At 44.0% G+C, this 16,376-nt stretch overlaps 1 protein-coding gene across 2 annotated transcripts in view; it reads left to right on the forward strand.

Annotated features, from left to right (window-relative positions):
* Positions 1 to 16,376, forward strand: part of ACE2 (angiotensin converting enzyme 2) — a 38,234-nt gene that overhangs the window by 16,324 nt on the left and 5,534 nt on the right. For both annotated transcript variants that reach the window (XM_059385037.1, XM_059385038.1), the window contains 8 exons: positions 1,930 to 2,099; positions 5,046 to 5,272; positions 7,597 to 7,741; positions 9,496 to 9,594; positions 10,299 to 10,421; positions 11,045 to 11,217; positions 12,471 to 12,529; positions 15,518 to 15,618. In XM_059385037.1, coding sequence (XP_059241020.1) covers positions 1,930 to 2,099; positions 5,046 to 5,272; positions 7,597 to 7,741; positions 9,496 to 9,594; positions 10,299 to 10,421; positions 11,045 to 11,217; positions 12,471 to 12,529; positions 15,518 to 15,618 — 1,097 coding nt within the window. The remainder of the gene's footprint in view (positions 1 to 1,929; positions 2,100 to 5,045; positions 5,273 to 7,596; positions 7,742 to 9,495; positions 9,595 to 10,298; positions 10,422 to 11,044; positions 11,218 to 12,470; positions 12,530 to 15,517; positions 15,619 to 16,376) is intronic.

Consider the following 16,376-nt stretch of genomic DNA (forward strand, 5'->3'; position numbering starts at 1 on the left):
TAAGGTATGGAATTATCAACTGGTTGGCATTACTCTTTCCAGAGTTAGTTGCCACTAAGTAATCACTCTGTAGTCTCTATGAACAGAAAAAAATATCATTAGAAGATCTTTGCATATTTAAAAAATCATTATTGTTAAAAATATTGTAGGAGTCTTTAAAATAATTTTTAAATTACTTTTTTTGCTACCATCCTTGCATAATTGTTTAAATTTACCCTACCATGGGTGAAATCATGTTATAATTATGTATTTTTCTTTCTTCAGCTAATAGTCTACATTTTTCAGATAACAACGTATTGGTGTACATCTCTTGGCTGTATAAAATGTCTTCAGAGAGCTGCACCATAACTTCCTTTCCTATTTATACATTGTTAGATTTTTCTTTGGTAAGGGTTTTAAACCTGCAAGCAGCCATGCCGTGAACATCTTCACATATATAACATGCTCCTGGGAAAAGGCCACAGCAGAATAAAAACATGAAGCTACAGGGGTCTCCAAACTCCCACAGCTGGGCTAGGTTGGGTTTCACAGCCTGTCTCCAGGGTTGGTACACGCACCCACTCTCCTAAGGCCATCTTCATGACACACTTTTGAGACTGTCCAGACAGGGATGAGGATGGATCCGTGTTGTAGGTGAGGAAACTGAGGCCTGGGTAAATGTCTTGCCCAAAGTCATGAAGACAGTCAGCGGCGACTAAGCTTTGACTTCAGAACTCCTAATATTTCCAATATTTTTCCATTCGCATTTAACAGACGTTAACTGTGCTTACTGGTCTACGCTGTTTTGGTATACAGACATTCCTTCTGCTTGAGAATGCCATACCTACAAATACCAATATTGCCTTTAAAGGGCAATAATAAAAAAAAAAAATCCCCAGTTTCACATCCTGTTTCATATCCCTGAGGCAATAGAAGAGAAAAACCAGACTTGTCTGGTCTTTGAGAACAGAGGAAGTTCTCTGGGTCACGAGAAGTGATTGATGAATTATCTGCCAGTTGTACAAACTTAGTTTGCCTCGCAAGGGCCTTATTTCCAAAGAAGTCCTGATCAGCTCCCAGAAGAGTTTGCTGGATGCCAGATACCGACTGCTGCCCTTCTCCAGGTCCAGAACATTCTGAAACTCGAGATTCCCATATGGACTATGAAGCCAAGGCCCAGCTATTTAATTGGCTACTGGGTCACACACAGGCCTTTTGGGCTCCAAAAGTCCGTGACTTGTCTGCCCTTATTGTTTGTGTCTCCCACTAAGCCTAGCACCAGGGCCTCCTTCCTTAAAGGAGCTTGGTCAAGGATTGTTGGCTTGAGTTGAATAGAGTTTTGGGAAAGAGAAGGCCATTGTTGTTTGCTTTTACTTGAAATATAAAGGATTGAGACAAAAACATCACACATAATCTCACAGAGTCTACTGTTAATTTTTTGTGTGTTTCCTCATTAATATCACATTATATAAGAGGTTTATATATTCTACTTTTCACTTAATATCAAATTGTAAAAAACATCAATAAAAAGTCTTTATGAATTGAATTTATTTAGATTTTCCATCCCACGAAGACATCTTTATGTATATAACCATTCTGGTTGTGGTTTCCACTTTTTTCCTCTATTAAAAATCATTTTACATGTTGTGCACCTTAAATTTATGCAGTGTGATATGTCAGATATGTTTCAATATTTTAAAATAATAAACAAAAAACCCATTTAAAATGTAATTCTTTGACCTAACTTCTGAGAATTTCCTAGGTTAGTTCCCTAGAGACAGGATTACTGAGACAAAGAGTGTGAACATTTTGAAAACTTGACATGTCTGTACATGTCGCCAAACTGCCTTCCAGAAAGGTTCTGCCTCTGTACATAGCCAACAGAAAGAATGCTGTTATTTTCGTGCTAGAAGGAAATGCTCTTCTTCTTTTTTTTTTTTTTTCTTTCAGAGCTGGGATGCCAGGAGGATTTTCGAGGAGGCTGAGACATTCTTTGTATCTGTTGGCCTTCCCAACATGACTGAAGGGTTCTGGCAAAACTCCATGCTAACGGAGCCAGGCGACAACCGGAAAGTGGTCTGCCACCCCACAGCTTGGGACCTAGGGAAGCATGACTTCAGGTAGTGAGGGTGACCCTTGCGCAGCTGATACTGAACGGGGAGACAATGGAGGCAAAGATGAGGATGGATTTGGATTTCTTCTCTGCTTCTCTGACCACAGAAGAGATGTGTGAACTCTCCTTAAACGAGGGCTCAGGAGTCCATGAGAGCACATCTGAGCTTTTCCAAGAAAAGGAGATTGTCAGCAGGCCCTCCCTCGAACTTTAGACGGTCTGCCTTATTTGAAACAATATGCACCCATTAGATTTATCTGGTCACGGGAAGGGTGGTGTCCCCGTGAGAAAGATGTGGTGCTCAGATTTATGGAGGATGCGTGTGGGAATCAGGCATCGTTCCTCTCCTCCATGGTGCCCTCTCGTGAATGAGAAAGGACAGGTGAGTAAGTAAGCTGCGACAAAAGACAGAAAGTGGTACGTGTTAGAAGAGAACCACAGAGAACACTTGATAGGAAACTGGAAGAGAACGGACTACACTCGGAAGAGAATGTAGGCTCAGACAGGGCTTTTCAGGTGGCATTTGAATTAGGCTGGACAGACAAAGAGAAGGGTTTGGGTAGACAGAGCTGGGATGAGGTCCCTGGGCTGGGAGAAAAGCAGGATCCAGTGCAGAGAGGCAGGACCGGGTACTGTGTACCAGACCCAACAAGTTGGGCTAGAATAAAGGCCATGTGAAGAAGGGTCTGTGAAATGGCAGAATGAGCACAGGCTTTTGAATCCCAGGGGTGTCACTTAATGACTAGGCAGCCGGGCCAAGGTATTTAACCTTCTTGGGTTTCATTTTCCGTATCTACAAAGGGGAGTGGTAATTCCCAGGTAGCAGGTTTGTGAGTGTCTTAGGTTGGGTTCCCCAGCTTCAGGAGAAGATTCTGGTATAAACGCTTCATTGAGGGACAGACATCAGGCAAAAGGGAGTGAGGGAAGCAGGGTGGACTGGGAAAGAGTTAAGTAAGGATGTGGCCTCTGCTGGAGACTTGGCCTCAGCCTGATCCCACGGGGCTCTCTGGACCCCAATTTGCACCATAGTTGGTCACACCTTGAGAAAAGAGGACTGGTCTTTTGTACCCCGACATTAGTCAGTCACTAGCTGCCGACTGCCCCAGAGCGTGGGAGGACCTAATCTCCTGGTTGAGGCACCTGTCATTTAGCCAAAGGCAGTGCACCAGGAAGAAGCTGTTGGCTTTTAACCTCTATGACTCAGCCAGAATGGGGCATGTGGGGATCTGCCTGGGAGAGCTGGCCTGGGTAGGCCCCCAGCAGCGCCCACTAGAGTAGGGCTTGACAGTCCTGTTCTGGAAAGGGTCAGATAGTAAATAGTTCAGGCTTTGCAGGTCTCTGCTGCAACAACTCAGTTCTGCCCTTGTGGCATCAAAGCAGCCACGGACCGTACGTAAATAAATGTTCCAAGAAAGCCTTATTTATCAAAACACTTCGCTGACACCAGTATAGTGAGGCTGAAAAATGAGGGAGTTAATATAAGTTTCCTAGCCCAGGATATTGGGTACTGTAGACACTGAACACACAGCAGCCCTTCCTGGAATTGTTTCAAAAAAGAATGGAGAAAAACCGGCTTAGAAAAGCAGGTCTTACTGGGCTGTATGAAGGCGGCTGAGTTTCTTCTTGAGCACTGGGGGACACTTACAGGGTATTTATCAGGGGGATGGCATGGTCAGAGGGGTAGGAAAATTAATTTGGGAACCTACTGAAATATAGCGGCTGCATTCACTGGAATGGAACTGCTCTGGCCAAGTTGAACAGGACCATAGTCTCATTGCCAAATGCAGTCCTTATCGCATTGGGCAGTGTTTACAGGTTTTCTTCGAAATACCATTTTTTTCATTGGCTTCTGCATTGTCATGCTCTTCTGGACTTCTTCTTCTTCTTTTTTTTTTTTTTTTAAATTTCTTTTCAGCGTAACAGTATTCATTGTTTATGCACCACTCCCAGTGCTCCATGCAATCCGTGCCCTCCCCAATACCCACCACCTGGATCCCCCAACCTCCCCCCCCCCGCCCCTTCAAAACCCTCAGATTGTTTTTCAGAGTCCATAGTCTCTCATGGTTCACTTCCCCTTCCAATTTCCCTCAACTCCCTTCTCCTCTCCATCTCCCCTTGTCCCCCATGCGATTTGTTATGCTCCACAAATAAGTGAAACCATATGATAATTGACTCTCTCTGCTTGACTTACTTCACTCAGCATAATCTCTTCTGGACTTCTTTGACCTCTCTCTCTCTCTCTTTCCCTCTCTCTCCCTCTCCATCTTCTCTGAATCATCTTTCTCCACTCCATCTGTACTGGGACCTCCTAGGGCTCTGGTTTTGGCCCTCTTTCCTTGCCATTCTTTACCTGCTTCATGGGCCATCACATCTACTCCCTGACTTACATGCTAATGACTCCCACATATCAAGCCCCTTCTCCTTCTACTTCTCTTATCTTGGCTCTACCCAATTGCCTGCAGTGTCCTGAATGCTACACCATTTTCTCAAGCCTTTCTCCTGGAGCACTTCCAGGAGTGTCAACGTCTTGCCCCTCCCTGCCATCTACCTGGCAAACTTCTACATGTTGATCAAGGTCCGGGCTGCCCAGACCGTTGCATTCTCAGGTATGCCCTTCTCTGTACTTCTAGGAGACTGTGCCTACATTCACTTACTGTTAAGCCCAAGGCCATGTCTATTGATCACTGACAGAGTACTTGCCTGAGGGTTTTTCTGGTAGAAGACTCTGCTTATCTTTCTATTAGTTTGTGAGCAGTAGGATTCAGCCCCGCCCATCACTTTATTTTGAGTACCTTGTACTGTTTCTAGGACATAAAAGGTAAGTCCTCAAGATTCATTGGGGAACAGATCTTGGAATGATGATCTGTGCTACCAAAATCCTATACTGCGCTTACTGTGATGATTAAATTAAATTCATTGAGATTCGTTTTCCATCTTGCCTGTTTTTGTGCAGGATCAAGATGTGCACAAAGGTGACGATGGATGACTTCCTGACAGCCCATCACGAGATGGGACACATCCAGTATGACATGGCATATGCCGAACAACCCTTCCTGCTGAGAAATGGAGCTAATGAAGGGTTCCATGAAGCTGTGGGGGAAATCATGTCACTTTCTGCAGCTACACCCAACCATTTGAAAAACATTGGTCTTCTGCCACCTGATTTTTCTGAAGACAGTGGTATGGTCATTTTTCTTCATGGCTTGTTTTGGGGAGTCTTAGTTGGTGGTGGGCAAAAGCATTTATTATCATGTGTGGGATATATTTAATTTTTGCCACATAAAGCATGTGATATTTATGGGTAACTGGGAATTGCTGCTGGTAAAAAACATTTTTTAAAGAATATATCACAACAGGGGGCACCTGGGTGGCTCAGTTAGTTAAGTGTCTGCCTTCAGCTTGGGTCAAGATCCCAGGGTCTGGGATCAAGCCCTATGTCGGGCTTTCTGCTCAGCGGGGAGCCTGTCTCTATGCTTGTGCTCGCTCTTTCTTTCTTTCTTTCCTTCTTTCTTTCTCTCTTTCTTTTGTTCTCAAATAAATCAAATCTTTAATAATAAAAAAAAAAGGCATAAGAGAGCTGACTGAGTGAATGGTCTTAGAACTCTAGGAAACATCTAACGGGGGGAAAAAATGATGCTAAAACAGGCCCACAGAACTGAAATGGCTTATCCATGGTCACGCAGCTAATTAGTGTTCGAGTTCTGACTAGATCCCCCTGGTTTCTAGGTAAGAACTTCCCAAAATGTGAGAGCCGAAACATTCTAAAAACCATTTTGCTGAGGCAGCAAATTGAAGACAGGAGAGGAAAACTAACTAGCCCAAGGTCAAAAAGCAGCATTGCAGAACCCAAACCAGAGCCCTAATCTAAAGCTTTCCCCATATTTTACAAAGCAAAGTGTGACTTGAAATTTTAGAGTTCTTAAAGAATGGGTGGTGGAATATCAAGATTGGACGGGACTGAAACGTTTTCTTCAGCCAGCTGATGCGTGAATTCGCTCCTGGGACGTCCCCTCAGATGCATGCTATCCTTCAACATCTTTTCCAAGGCAGCCTGTTTCTCTTTGGATGCCTGGGACTTGACGGCACATGACGAATATTCGCGAGATCCAGATTCTTGAGTGAAGATGCCATGACTTCCGATTTTTCCTTGTAAAAGGAGGATACTTAGAGCCAAATATGTTCTCTTCTGTATATTTCCCTCCCCTCATTTTAGCTGTTTGGTTCAAAACATCAGTTCCACTGGCTGGAACATTTGGTCAGTGAGGTCAAGGTCATGAGCTCCATCCTTGTGGGGGCAATTCACTGTGCCTTGACTTCTGGCTCCAGACTTCGGTGATCTCATGAAGGCCTGGGAGTAGGTCAGTGTCAAGCCATCATCATGTCTGAAAAAGTTGCTGTAAGCATAAACCCCGTGGGTAATAGACGAGAAACAGGAACCTCCCATGAAGGGAGCCACAAAGGAAAGGGAGTTGATGGCAACCACACCTGTTGCCCAATTTTAAAATATAATTCTTACGTCAATTAACAGACAATTATTTGTTTTTATCACTTTTAAAATATTTCCTGACAGCAGGCAAAGAGGATTGAACCACTAGAATAGTACTAAACATGGTTAAACCACTGGTTTGAAAAACTCTTGCTTCCTTACTTGACTCTGTCCTGATCTGTGAATGAGGTTGAGCGAATCCCTTCATTCCTTCTCTTCCTCCCTCCCTTTACCTTGCCTCCTTTCTTCTTCCAAAAAGATTTACTGAGCATATACTATGTGCAAGGCATTTTTCTCAACAGTGGAGATACAGTGGTGTGCCAAGTAGATAGTACCCCCTCTGCTTACAGTTCATGGAGCTTCATTTGTATACTTAGAGTGAGCTCTCCTGCTTTTTTTTTTTTTAAACTTCACTAAATAAGAGAGAGATGAGATCACATAATGTGTTAAAGCATTTTAAACTGAGGTGAAGAAGATGCCAGTATTTTAAGGTGTACTATACTCCTCATTATCCAGTGGATAGCTTCTTCTAGGGAGGCTCTTTTTTTTGTTTGGGTGTTTCCTCCCTGGTTTACTAGGTTTTGGTCACATCTGTTTACTATTTGTTTTTTTAACAAAGACTCAGAGCGGGTATCATGTAGGAGCCACTAGGCTAGGTATACAGTCTCGAATGAGACACTAACAGTCACCGCCTTCATGGAGTTTACAAGAATAAATAGTATGACAGTGGACGAACTAGCCCTAATTAGCTCGGAAAACAGGTATGTAAGGAGGGCAGTTGACACTAATGAAAAAATGGGCATCAGCAGCTACTTGCAGATTCATTTTACCTGTTCTTTCCAAGTCCCCTAGCTGAGAAAGTGAGTAAATACATATTATCAAGTCCACTGTCACTATTTCTCGTGCAATCTCACTGTAAGCATATCTTGAGAAATGGTATCTTGAGACCGGGAAATCAATGCAAAACACCCGCTGTCCTCCTCATGTTAATGTGTATCCTTTTCCATTGTACTTTCAGAAACAGACATAAACTTCCTACTCAAACAAGCACTTACAATTGTTGGAACTCTACCATTTACGTACATGTTAGAAAAGTGGAGATGGATGGTCTTTAAGGGTGAAATTCCCAAAGAGCAGTGGATGCAGAAATGGTGGGAGATGAAGTAAGTCAATGAATATGCAATCAGCAAAATGTTTCGTCTCATGAGTTTGGCACTTATCTAAAGGCATTTTCCTGGCCTGAAGGCACGCGTGCACGCACACATACGCACACACGTGCACGTGCGCACGTGCTCAAACACACGCGCATGCATGCACACCCTGCCTCCTTTTTATTTTTTAAGTCTCCATTTGGATGCTTTCTCCTCAGATAACATTTCCTTGGCTCTCCCTTCCCCCAAGCAGGATCTGATGACACAGCTTCTCATGGTCTATCTTCTTAAGTGCTGGGTCACCCATAAAGCTGTAATATCTTAGGCAAAGCACTGGAGATCCAATGCTGGCCATTTCAGATGTTTTCCTTGACTTCAAAGGACTTCCAGTCTGTGGAGGGATGTGGGAAATGAAACCATGGCAACGTGTTCTGTTGTGATGGGGGTCTATGGGGATCCACGAGCATCCAACGCAAGATCCAAAGCCATATCTGGTGGGTCACGTGTGGAGAGGCGTCCAGATTGAGCTCTGAGAAAGAGGTGACAGGTCGCCAGGTGTTTGTAGAGGGAAGCAGAAAGAATTCCAGGCTAGCGAGAGGCTGGCACTTTTGGGCAACAGACCGTGATCCCTTTCAGTAGTTTCAGCACTATGTTCTTCATGCCTGGGACACACAGGTATGAAATAAATGGGTTTGGGATGAAAGAATTGCAAGAGAAGACAGGAAGGAAGAAAGGAAAGGAGGGAGGGAAGGAGAAGTCTTCGACTCCTGTCAGTTTTGCTTATTTTTCTTATTTTCCTTTTTCTGGTGAAGATCTACCTATATAACATTTAGCCCCACGTCCATGACTTTAAGTCAGTGCCACTGTTCTGCCAAGATTCTCTGTTGACATAAATTCTAATTGGGAGGAAGGAGCAGCGAAAATAACCATTTCTAGCATTTGAGTATTACGGAATTTGTCTCTAATGACCCCACAGTCAGAAAGGACAAATGTTTTAAGTCTAAATAATGCCAAATACTTGGTTTCCCTGTTTTTTTTTTTTTTCTGGTTGAATTCGTTTTTGATCCCTTTAAAGGTTTATTTTGAAAGGTAAATGGTACCAGACCCTTAAAATAATTTGCTGTGCATTAATCAGTCCATTAGTTCACTAAGCATACATGGAGTCTTTGCTTAGCATCGGGCATCACGACTGACACTGGAACCATAAAGGTAACTGAGACAGCCCCGCCCTCTAGGAACTCCGGTCTCCAGGGCCAAGAAGAAGCTGTGTATGAATAATTGTAAAACAGAGAGAGAAATGCCAAAGGAGCATGGCTAGAGAAGGCTAAAGGAGCTGAAGGGGTTCACTGGCTGGCAGGTGGGTGGGGCCAGGAGCAGGCCTCACAGAGGACGGGGCACTCCAGCTAGCTTTGAAGAATAAGATGTCAATGCTACAAAATTCTGTCTGCCAGGAACATGTGAAATGTGGCACCGAAGAGGGATTATTAAGATTTTCACTGTACATTTTTGGCCATGTGATACACTTTATTAAATTACTGTTTTGAAGATACAACTGTTTTCCAGTGATGTATTCTGGATGAATTAAAAAAGGAAGAGATAACCATAGAAGGGCTCTATTCTGTAATTTTTTACACTGTTTCTATTTCACGTGACAACTAATTCCATTATAAATGCCATTGGCTGACAAAACCACGCTAACTCCATCTCACCGTACCTTCCCCTGATAAGGGCCCCATGGCTAACGTATCTGCTTTTTTTCCCCAAAGGCGAGATATAGTCGGGGTGGTGGAACCCTTGCCCCATGATGAGACATACTGTGACCCTGCTGCTCTGTTCCATGTTGCTAACGATTACTCATTCATCAGGTAACGGACAGGTTTCTTCTCACTGTTTAACTTCCAGGGTTGTGGACAGCTGTGCTAATGGCAAAGAAATAGGGATCTATGAAGTAATGACTGAGATTTCTCTTTCTACCCTCCTTCCCCCTAGAACCTCAAAACAGATCATCAATTTTAACTCAGTTTAACTCAACGCGATTTGTTGGGTCCAGTAAAACTTACATGAGATCTTTTCTCCACTGTGAAGGAATTTTTAGTGTCCCTAGGGGAAATAAAATGATCTTTGTTTGTCTTCTTGTTACTGGCAGTGTTCAGAGTGATGGCAAGAGTATTTTTAATTGGAAGTCCAAAAACCCATGTTCTTCACCCATTAGCCCCACATTTTGAACTTGCTGGCCTCAGTTTCTTTAGTTGGAAGATGGGAATAACATCGTGGGCCTCCCATAAGGATCACTCGGCATTATTTTTATGATGGGCCATAAATACGTAAAACACAATACAAATGTGAACTAACATTTAACAAAGTAATACCACTTTTTAAATCAGCTGATACATAAATACAAGTAGGCTATGATGTGTCTGCAGGATTCATTTTTGGGTCTTTCTGGAGAAAGAGGTTGGACTAATATCTCTTTGGGACTAGAGCCTTAGAATTTAAACTTACGCCCCAGTCTATGAGTCTCTCACAGTAACTAAACACGGCACTGCTCTCTTGTTTGTCTGCTTTACAGATATTACACAAGGACCATTTACCAATTCCAGTTTCAAGAAGCCCTTTGTCAAATAGCTAAACATGAAGGTCCCCTATACAAATGTGACATCTCCAATTCCAGTGAAGCTGGGCAGAAGCTGCAGTAAGAAACACTTCAAGGGGCACCTGGGTGGCACAGTTGATGGAGCGTCCAACTCTTGGTTTTGGCTCGGGTTGTGGTCTTGTGGTGGTGGGGTCAAGCCCCACATCGGGCTCCACGTTCAGCAGAGAATCTGCTTGAAGATTCTCTTTCCCTCTGCCTCTCTTCCCACTCGTTCTCTCTCTCTCTCAGTTAAATAGGTGAATCTTTAAAAAAAAAAAAGAAATATTTCAAAATATTGAACCTCTCCTGCTACCCAATATCACCAATATTTCCATGCCTAGATTTGAATTTGATTTCCTTGTTTTAAAGAGAAAAATTTTGAACTCAGAATGTCCTCCTCCGCAAATTAAATGTTTATTTTATGGTCACACAGGAACCTAGACCATGCGATGGCTGGACAGTCTTATCTCCTCTCCATGTCATAACTACAGGGCTCCCTCTCTAGTCATTAGAAGGAAAGAGATTGAAGGGTGAATACATCCAGTAACCTGCCTGATTTTCTTATCAGCCAGGAGCAAGCTTAGCTAAGCCGAAAAGGAGAAAGCATAGATCGTAGTATAAATATGTGTGCATCTGGAATTCCTCAAAAGGCCCTAAACCCACCCTCTGCTTTTTGCATGTAGCGAAATGCTGAGCCTTGGAAGATCAAAACCCTGGACCTTCGCCTTGGAACGTGTTGTAGGAGCAAAGACGATGGATGTAAGACCACTGCTCAACTACTTCGAGCCCTTGTTTACCTGGCTGAAAGAGCAAAACAGGAATTCTTTCGTGGGTTGGAACACTGACTGGAGTCCATGTGAGTACTCTGAGTTGACACATTTCAAATGATCCCCTTTCTGCTTCCCCTAGGCCCCTCTGGCCCATCTAATGGGGCTATTACACAGCCGAGTATGTTTTCCCTCTATGTAGACCCTGCTTCTGACTGTGCTGTGGTGGCCGCTGCCGTTTTATTGGGGGAGGAAACACATTTGTTGAGCACCTACTACGTATCAGGCATGACGAAAACTACACACACATACACACACACATTTTCTCTCTCTCTTTCAAGTCTGCTTTATCAGCCCCATATTTAAAATCAAAGAGTATAAAACTCCCCAACCCACTGCATTCCAATCCCACTCTTCAAAGACAAGTGCTTTTTAAATCAATTTTAATGCTATTACCTCTTCTTTCTGGCTGTCACTTTCATATCTCTGAACATTATGTTTATATAATTTCTTTATTGGTCAGTTTTAGGCATGCACTCCTGCCTCCTCTTCCACTTTCCTTTCTCATCTCAATAAAGTTTTAATATTTTTATTAAGAAGTTATCAGTATTTGTATCATAATGCCTGTAGAGCCAAGTAATATACTGTTTTAAAGCCTTTCCTATGTGGCTCTTTGTTTGTCCTGGAGTTTCTACTGCCTTGTTCTTTTAATATCTAATTTGCTATCAATGTTGCATTTATCTTTTCCAGGTATTCCAACGTATCTATTCTTTTCAGTCTCATTTTTTCCTGAAGACTTCCCTCTTAGAGTCCTGCGTTCTTCTGTCTCAGTCTGACCACAGTTTTCATCCTGAGTCATCCATCCTTTTGCTGGTTTCCTGGGTTGAATCCATTGCTTCCTGAATTCCAGACCTTCTTTCTTGGATCACCTCACCTCTTGTTCTGCTGCAGCAGAGCTTCCAAGTGACTTTCTAAACAAGAGCATGTGGGGTAGGAGGGTTAACGGTATCCCACGGTGGCTTTAACCGTATCTTGATTTTCTTTCCCATTGTTTTCAGTCTGATCTCTTCTTGTTCTTCTTCCCAAGCTGCTGCAGGACTCTCTGGAACTTTTGGGGTCTGTACTACCTCTGCATTCACTTTAGGCTGTGGCTTCCTGGCCCTTGAGAGGGCACTTACCACCCCCCCACCACCACCATTACTTCTCATTTTCCAAAACTATTTATACCTGTTAAAAAATTCCTTTACTATCACTTTGGTGGCATCTTGAGAAGGGAAGGAAGTAAAAGCACATGGTCGATCTGTCATCCGTAACCAACAGTCTCTGATTTCTCGTTAATCAGATGCTGACCAAAGCATTAAAGTGAGGATAAGCCTAAAATCAGCTCTTGGAGAAAAAGCAGTGAGTATTCTGGACAGTGTGTCTTTTTTGTAAAATAAGTTTTTAAAAATAAGTTTTATTTATTTATTTATTTGAGAGAAAGCACATGCCGAGGGACAGAGGGAGAGGGAGAAGGAGAGAAGCAGACGCTCTGCTGAGCGTGGAGTCTGCCACTGGGGCTCGATCTCATGACCCTGAGATCATGACCTGAGCCGGATGCTTAACCTACTGAGCCACCCAGGCGCCCCCATCCTTTACTACTTAATGTACTCTCTTAAGTGGGACAAATAAGCCCATTCCCGTGTGTTCTAAAAGAAGACAGGCCACATGTTTCTCTTAAAAACGACAAGCTCCAGATTCTGCCTCTTGGGATTTTTTTTTTTTTTTTTTTAGTAACACATTCCTTATTGGTTTGGTGATGTCTGCTTTCTCCTTGTTACTTTTAAGGTGCTATGAAAAATCAATGAAAAAACATCCAATCTTAAATATCAAGAGTCCACCCTTTTTTAAAAATACATTTTTAAAAATTGTATGTATTTGAGAGAGAGCAAGATAGCACAAGCCGGGGAGTTGCAGAAGCGGAGGGAGAATCGGGCTCCTCGCTGAGCAGGGGGCCCAGATGCGGGGCTCTATCCCAGGACTCCAGGATCATGACCTGAGCTGAAGGCAGAAGCTTAATGGACTGAGCCCCCCAGGTCCCCCCAGTGTCCAACCTCATAATTCACTCTTATCACCATTACTTGTACTTGAGGAAGAGGACAAGGTTATATTTTGAGAGATTGTTTAACAAGTAGTGTAGGTAGTTTTGCTTTGTTTTATTTTAGTCAGTCATCCATATCCTGGAAGCTTGTTAAAAATAGACTCTTCGGCCCCAGCCCCGGACCTGCTCAGTCCGGATCTGCATGTTCACCAGCCCCCGGCTGGTTTTTCAAACCTGGCTGCACCCTGGAGCCGTAGGGGATGTTGAAAAAAATATCGCAGCTCGAGTACCACTCCCAGGGAGTCTGACTTCACTGTTCTGAGGTGTAGCATCGAAAGTTGGGCATCAGGAGTTTTAAAAGCTCCCCGGGCGGGTGCCTGGGTGGCTCAGTCTGTTAGGCGACTGCCTTCGGCTCAAGTCTGGAGTGGCGGGATCGAGTCCCACATCGGGCTCTCAGCTCCACGGGAAGTCTGCTTCTCTCTCTGACCTTCTCCCCTCTCCCGCTCTCTCTCACTCTCTCGCCCCCCCCCCCCCCAAAAAAAAAAACCTAAAAAAAAAAAAGCTCCCCAGGTGATTCTAATTACAGCCAAAGCTGAGAACTACTGAGGACTCTGCATTCGAGGATAAGCGAATGTTTCATGGAAAACCAGAGTCCTCACACCTGCGTGTGAGCTCCTTGCAGCGGCTGTCGCGCTGCTGGACACCTGTCTCGGGCTAGCCAGGCTGAAGAGGTGGTGGCTTTGGGGAGAGGACAGGACAGCCCCAGGCAGATGGGGGGCGAAGGAGGCCTTGCGGGATGAGAGGACAGCCCGGGACCATTGAACAGAGCGGCCCAGGGGGCAATAGAAAATCGCCGTTTGCAGCGGATAGAGCCCAAGGTTACATTTCGACCCCGTTCCATTTTCTGCCCCGTTAAATATTGCCTACAGCTCCACGGCAGTCACAGCATCCTTTGCCTAGCTGAGCAAGACAGCTAAATGTAGATAATGCAGTAGGAGTGAAAAATGAACCTTTAAGAAAGAAATAATAAAAATGAAGGTGCAACCCTTCCCGAACTTGAAGAGTTCCGATTTCCCGTTCTCTACCATCACTGAATGTCTGTGGGATTATTTTTTTAGCGTCTTTATATTAGCTCTTCCTAGTTTATATTAGCTAATATAAACATTTTAGTTCCTTTTCAGTTATATTGTTTTCTTGACGTTTGTCCCCAGGTTCTTTCTGTGCAGTGAGGGGTTGGTAAATGGTCTTCAGAGGGGTTGGTGGTGAGCTGCCCTGAGGCCCCTGAGCTGAGCAGGGGGCTGCTTTGCTGAGGCTGACCCATGCCGACCCGTGAGCATCTGGGGCAGAATATCGGCCCGGGGCCAGCTGTTGCATGGCCAAGTCCAACCCGATCTTTGGCATCGTTTTGTGAACTTAACCTTTGCCTTTTTTTAAAATATGGAAATAATAACCAGAACATTCATAGTACCGGTATTAATAACATTATTAGTACTCTTAAAGCAGCTTTCTTGCCAAACCTGAGTGGTATCAAGCTGAGGTTGATGTAACACTGCTGTGAAACCTTGTCATTGTTTTTTCTAAAAGGGCAAGGAGAGACGCAAAATCTGCGTTCATCCATCTCTACTGCCGGCTGGTGGAGGAAAGAGCGAATGCCTTTTTTCTTTTTTAGCAAAGGTTCACAAACTATGCATATACACCAGCTGTGTGTTTAACACTGGTAAACAAGAACAAATTACCTCGTGGACAGTAATTTTTTCCTTCGGAACTCACGTCTCTTTTTCTTGTACACTTGCGCATATCTGAGAACTTACCATAGACACAGTAAAAGCTCCGCATCTTTGTCTTCGATACGTGGACATTTGTTTTCTTTTTTAAACTTATTTTTTTCTTTCAACTATAATTAACATGCAGTGTTATATTAGCCCCAGGTGTACAGTACATGGACATTTTAACCAAAACCCATGACTCACATGACTCCCATCCATAAACCTGCCCTCACGATGTTTATTTCAACTCCTCTCAAACTGAAAAGGATCCATGAACATGATCCTTAAAGCGCAGGTGCATTAGCACACCTGAGGGCTTGTTAGACGTACATGTCCTCGGGTCTCATCCTAGACCTTCTGAATTAGAAACTCAAGAGGGAAGGGCCCACTATTCAGTGGTTTAACCAGCCCTCCGGGTGCTGCTGGTGCCTGCACAGGATTCTCTGGAGTATTAGAAAACGTAAAACTAATGCTTCTGGAATATCAGGTTTTGAATGTATCCCATGATCCCTACTGAGCAGTGTTTTTCTTTTGAATTTGCAGTATGAATGGAATGACAATGAAATGTACTTCTTCCAGTCGTCTATTGCATATGCCATGAGAGAGTATTTTTCAAAAGTCAAAAACCAAACGATCCCTTTTGTGTGAGTTACTCCAACCACTACTTCGCTTTCTGTTGGGTCTGAGGAGATATTGTGCTTAAACTCTGACGCAAGTAAAATTAAGAAAAACCCAATGACTTTGAAACTTCTCTGATACCCTGGAATTTGGGCCATTCTCTTTAGGGAGGACTATGACCTACTTGACCTGCAGATTGCAAGAGCACTGTTCTCTCTCCCCTTCTCCTCTCCTCTTTCCTTTTCCCTTTCCCTCCACCAAATGCTTCCTCCACCGTCAGCACTGAGAGCAAAAGGCAGACATCTTTGCCTTCATTGAACTTGCGTTCTAATGTATGTTTCATGCGTGCGTTACAATCGGCAAAATATGTTAAGTGAAATATAGCACAATGAGACGGTGACAAGTTCAAGGGAGGAAAGAACCGCAGACGGGGGTGGGGGGGGCGGGGGGCTTGGGAGTGCTGGTGTGTCTAGAGCTCAGCCTTAGCTGCAATGGTCAGAAAATGCCTCACGAATCCTTGAGCAAACATCTGAAGCAAGGGGAGCGCCAGCCAAGTAGTCAGCGGGGACAGTAGGTAGCAGGTGGAAAGATCCCAATGGATAAATATCCTCCACCTGTTGAAGGAACACCAAGGAGGCCAGTGCGGCTGGAGCAGTGAGCTCACAGAAGACAAGTGGGAGGTGCGGTCAGGGCGGCAGTGGGGTGTGGGGGTGGCAAGAGGAGAAGAACTTTCACGTGGGCCTTGCAAACTATTCCAAGGACGTTTGCTTGCTTCTGAGTGAGA

This window comes from Mustela nigripes, chromosome X (genome assembly GCF_022355385.1).
Source record: "Mustela nigripes isolate SB6536 chromosome X, MUSNIG.SB6536, whole genome shotgun sequence".
Taxonomy (NCBI): Eukaryota; Metazoa; Chordata; class Mammalia; order Carnivora; family Mustelidae; genus Mustela; species Mustela nigripes.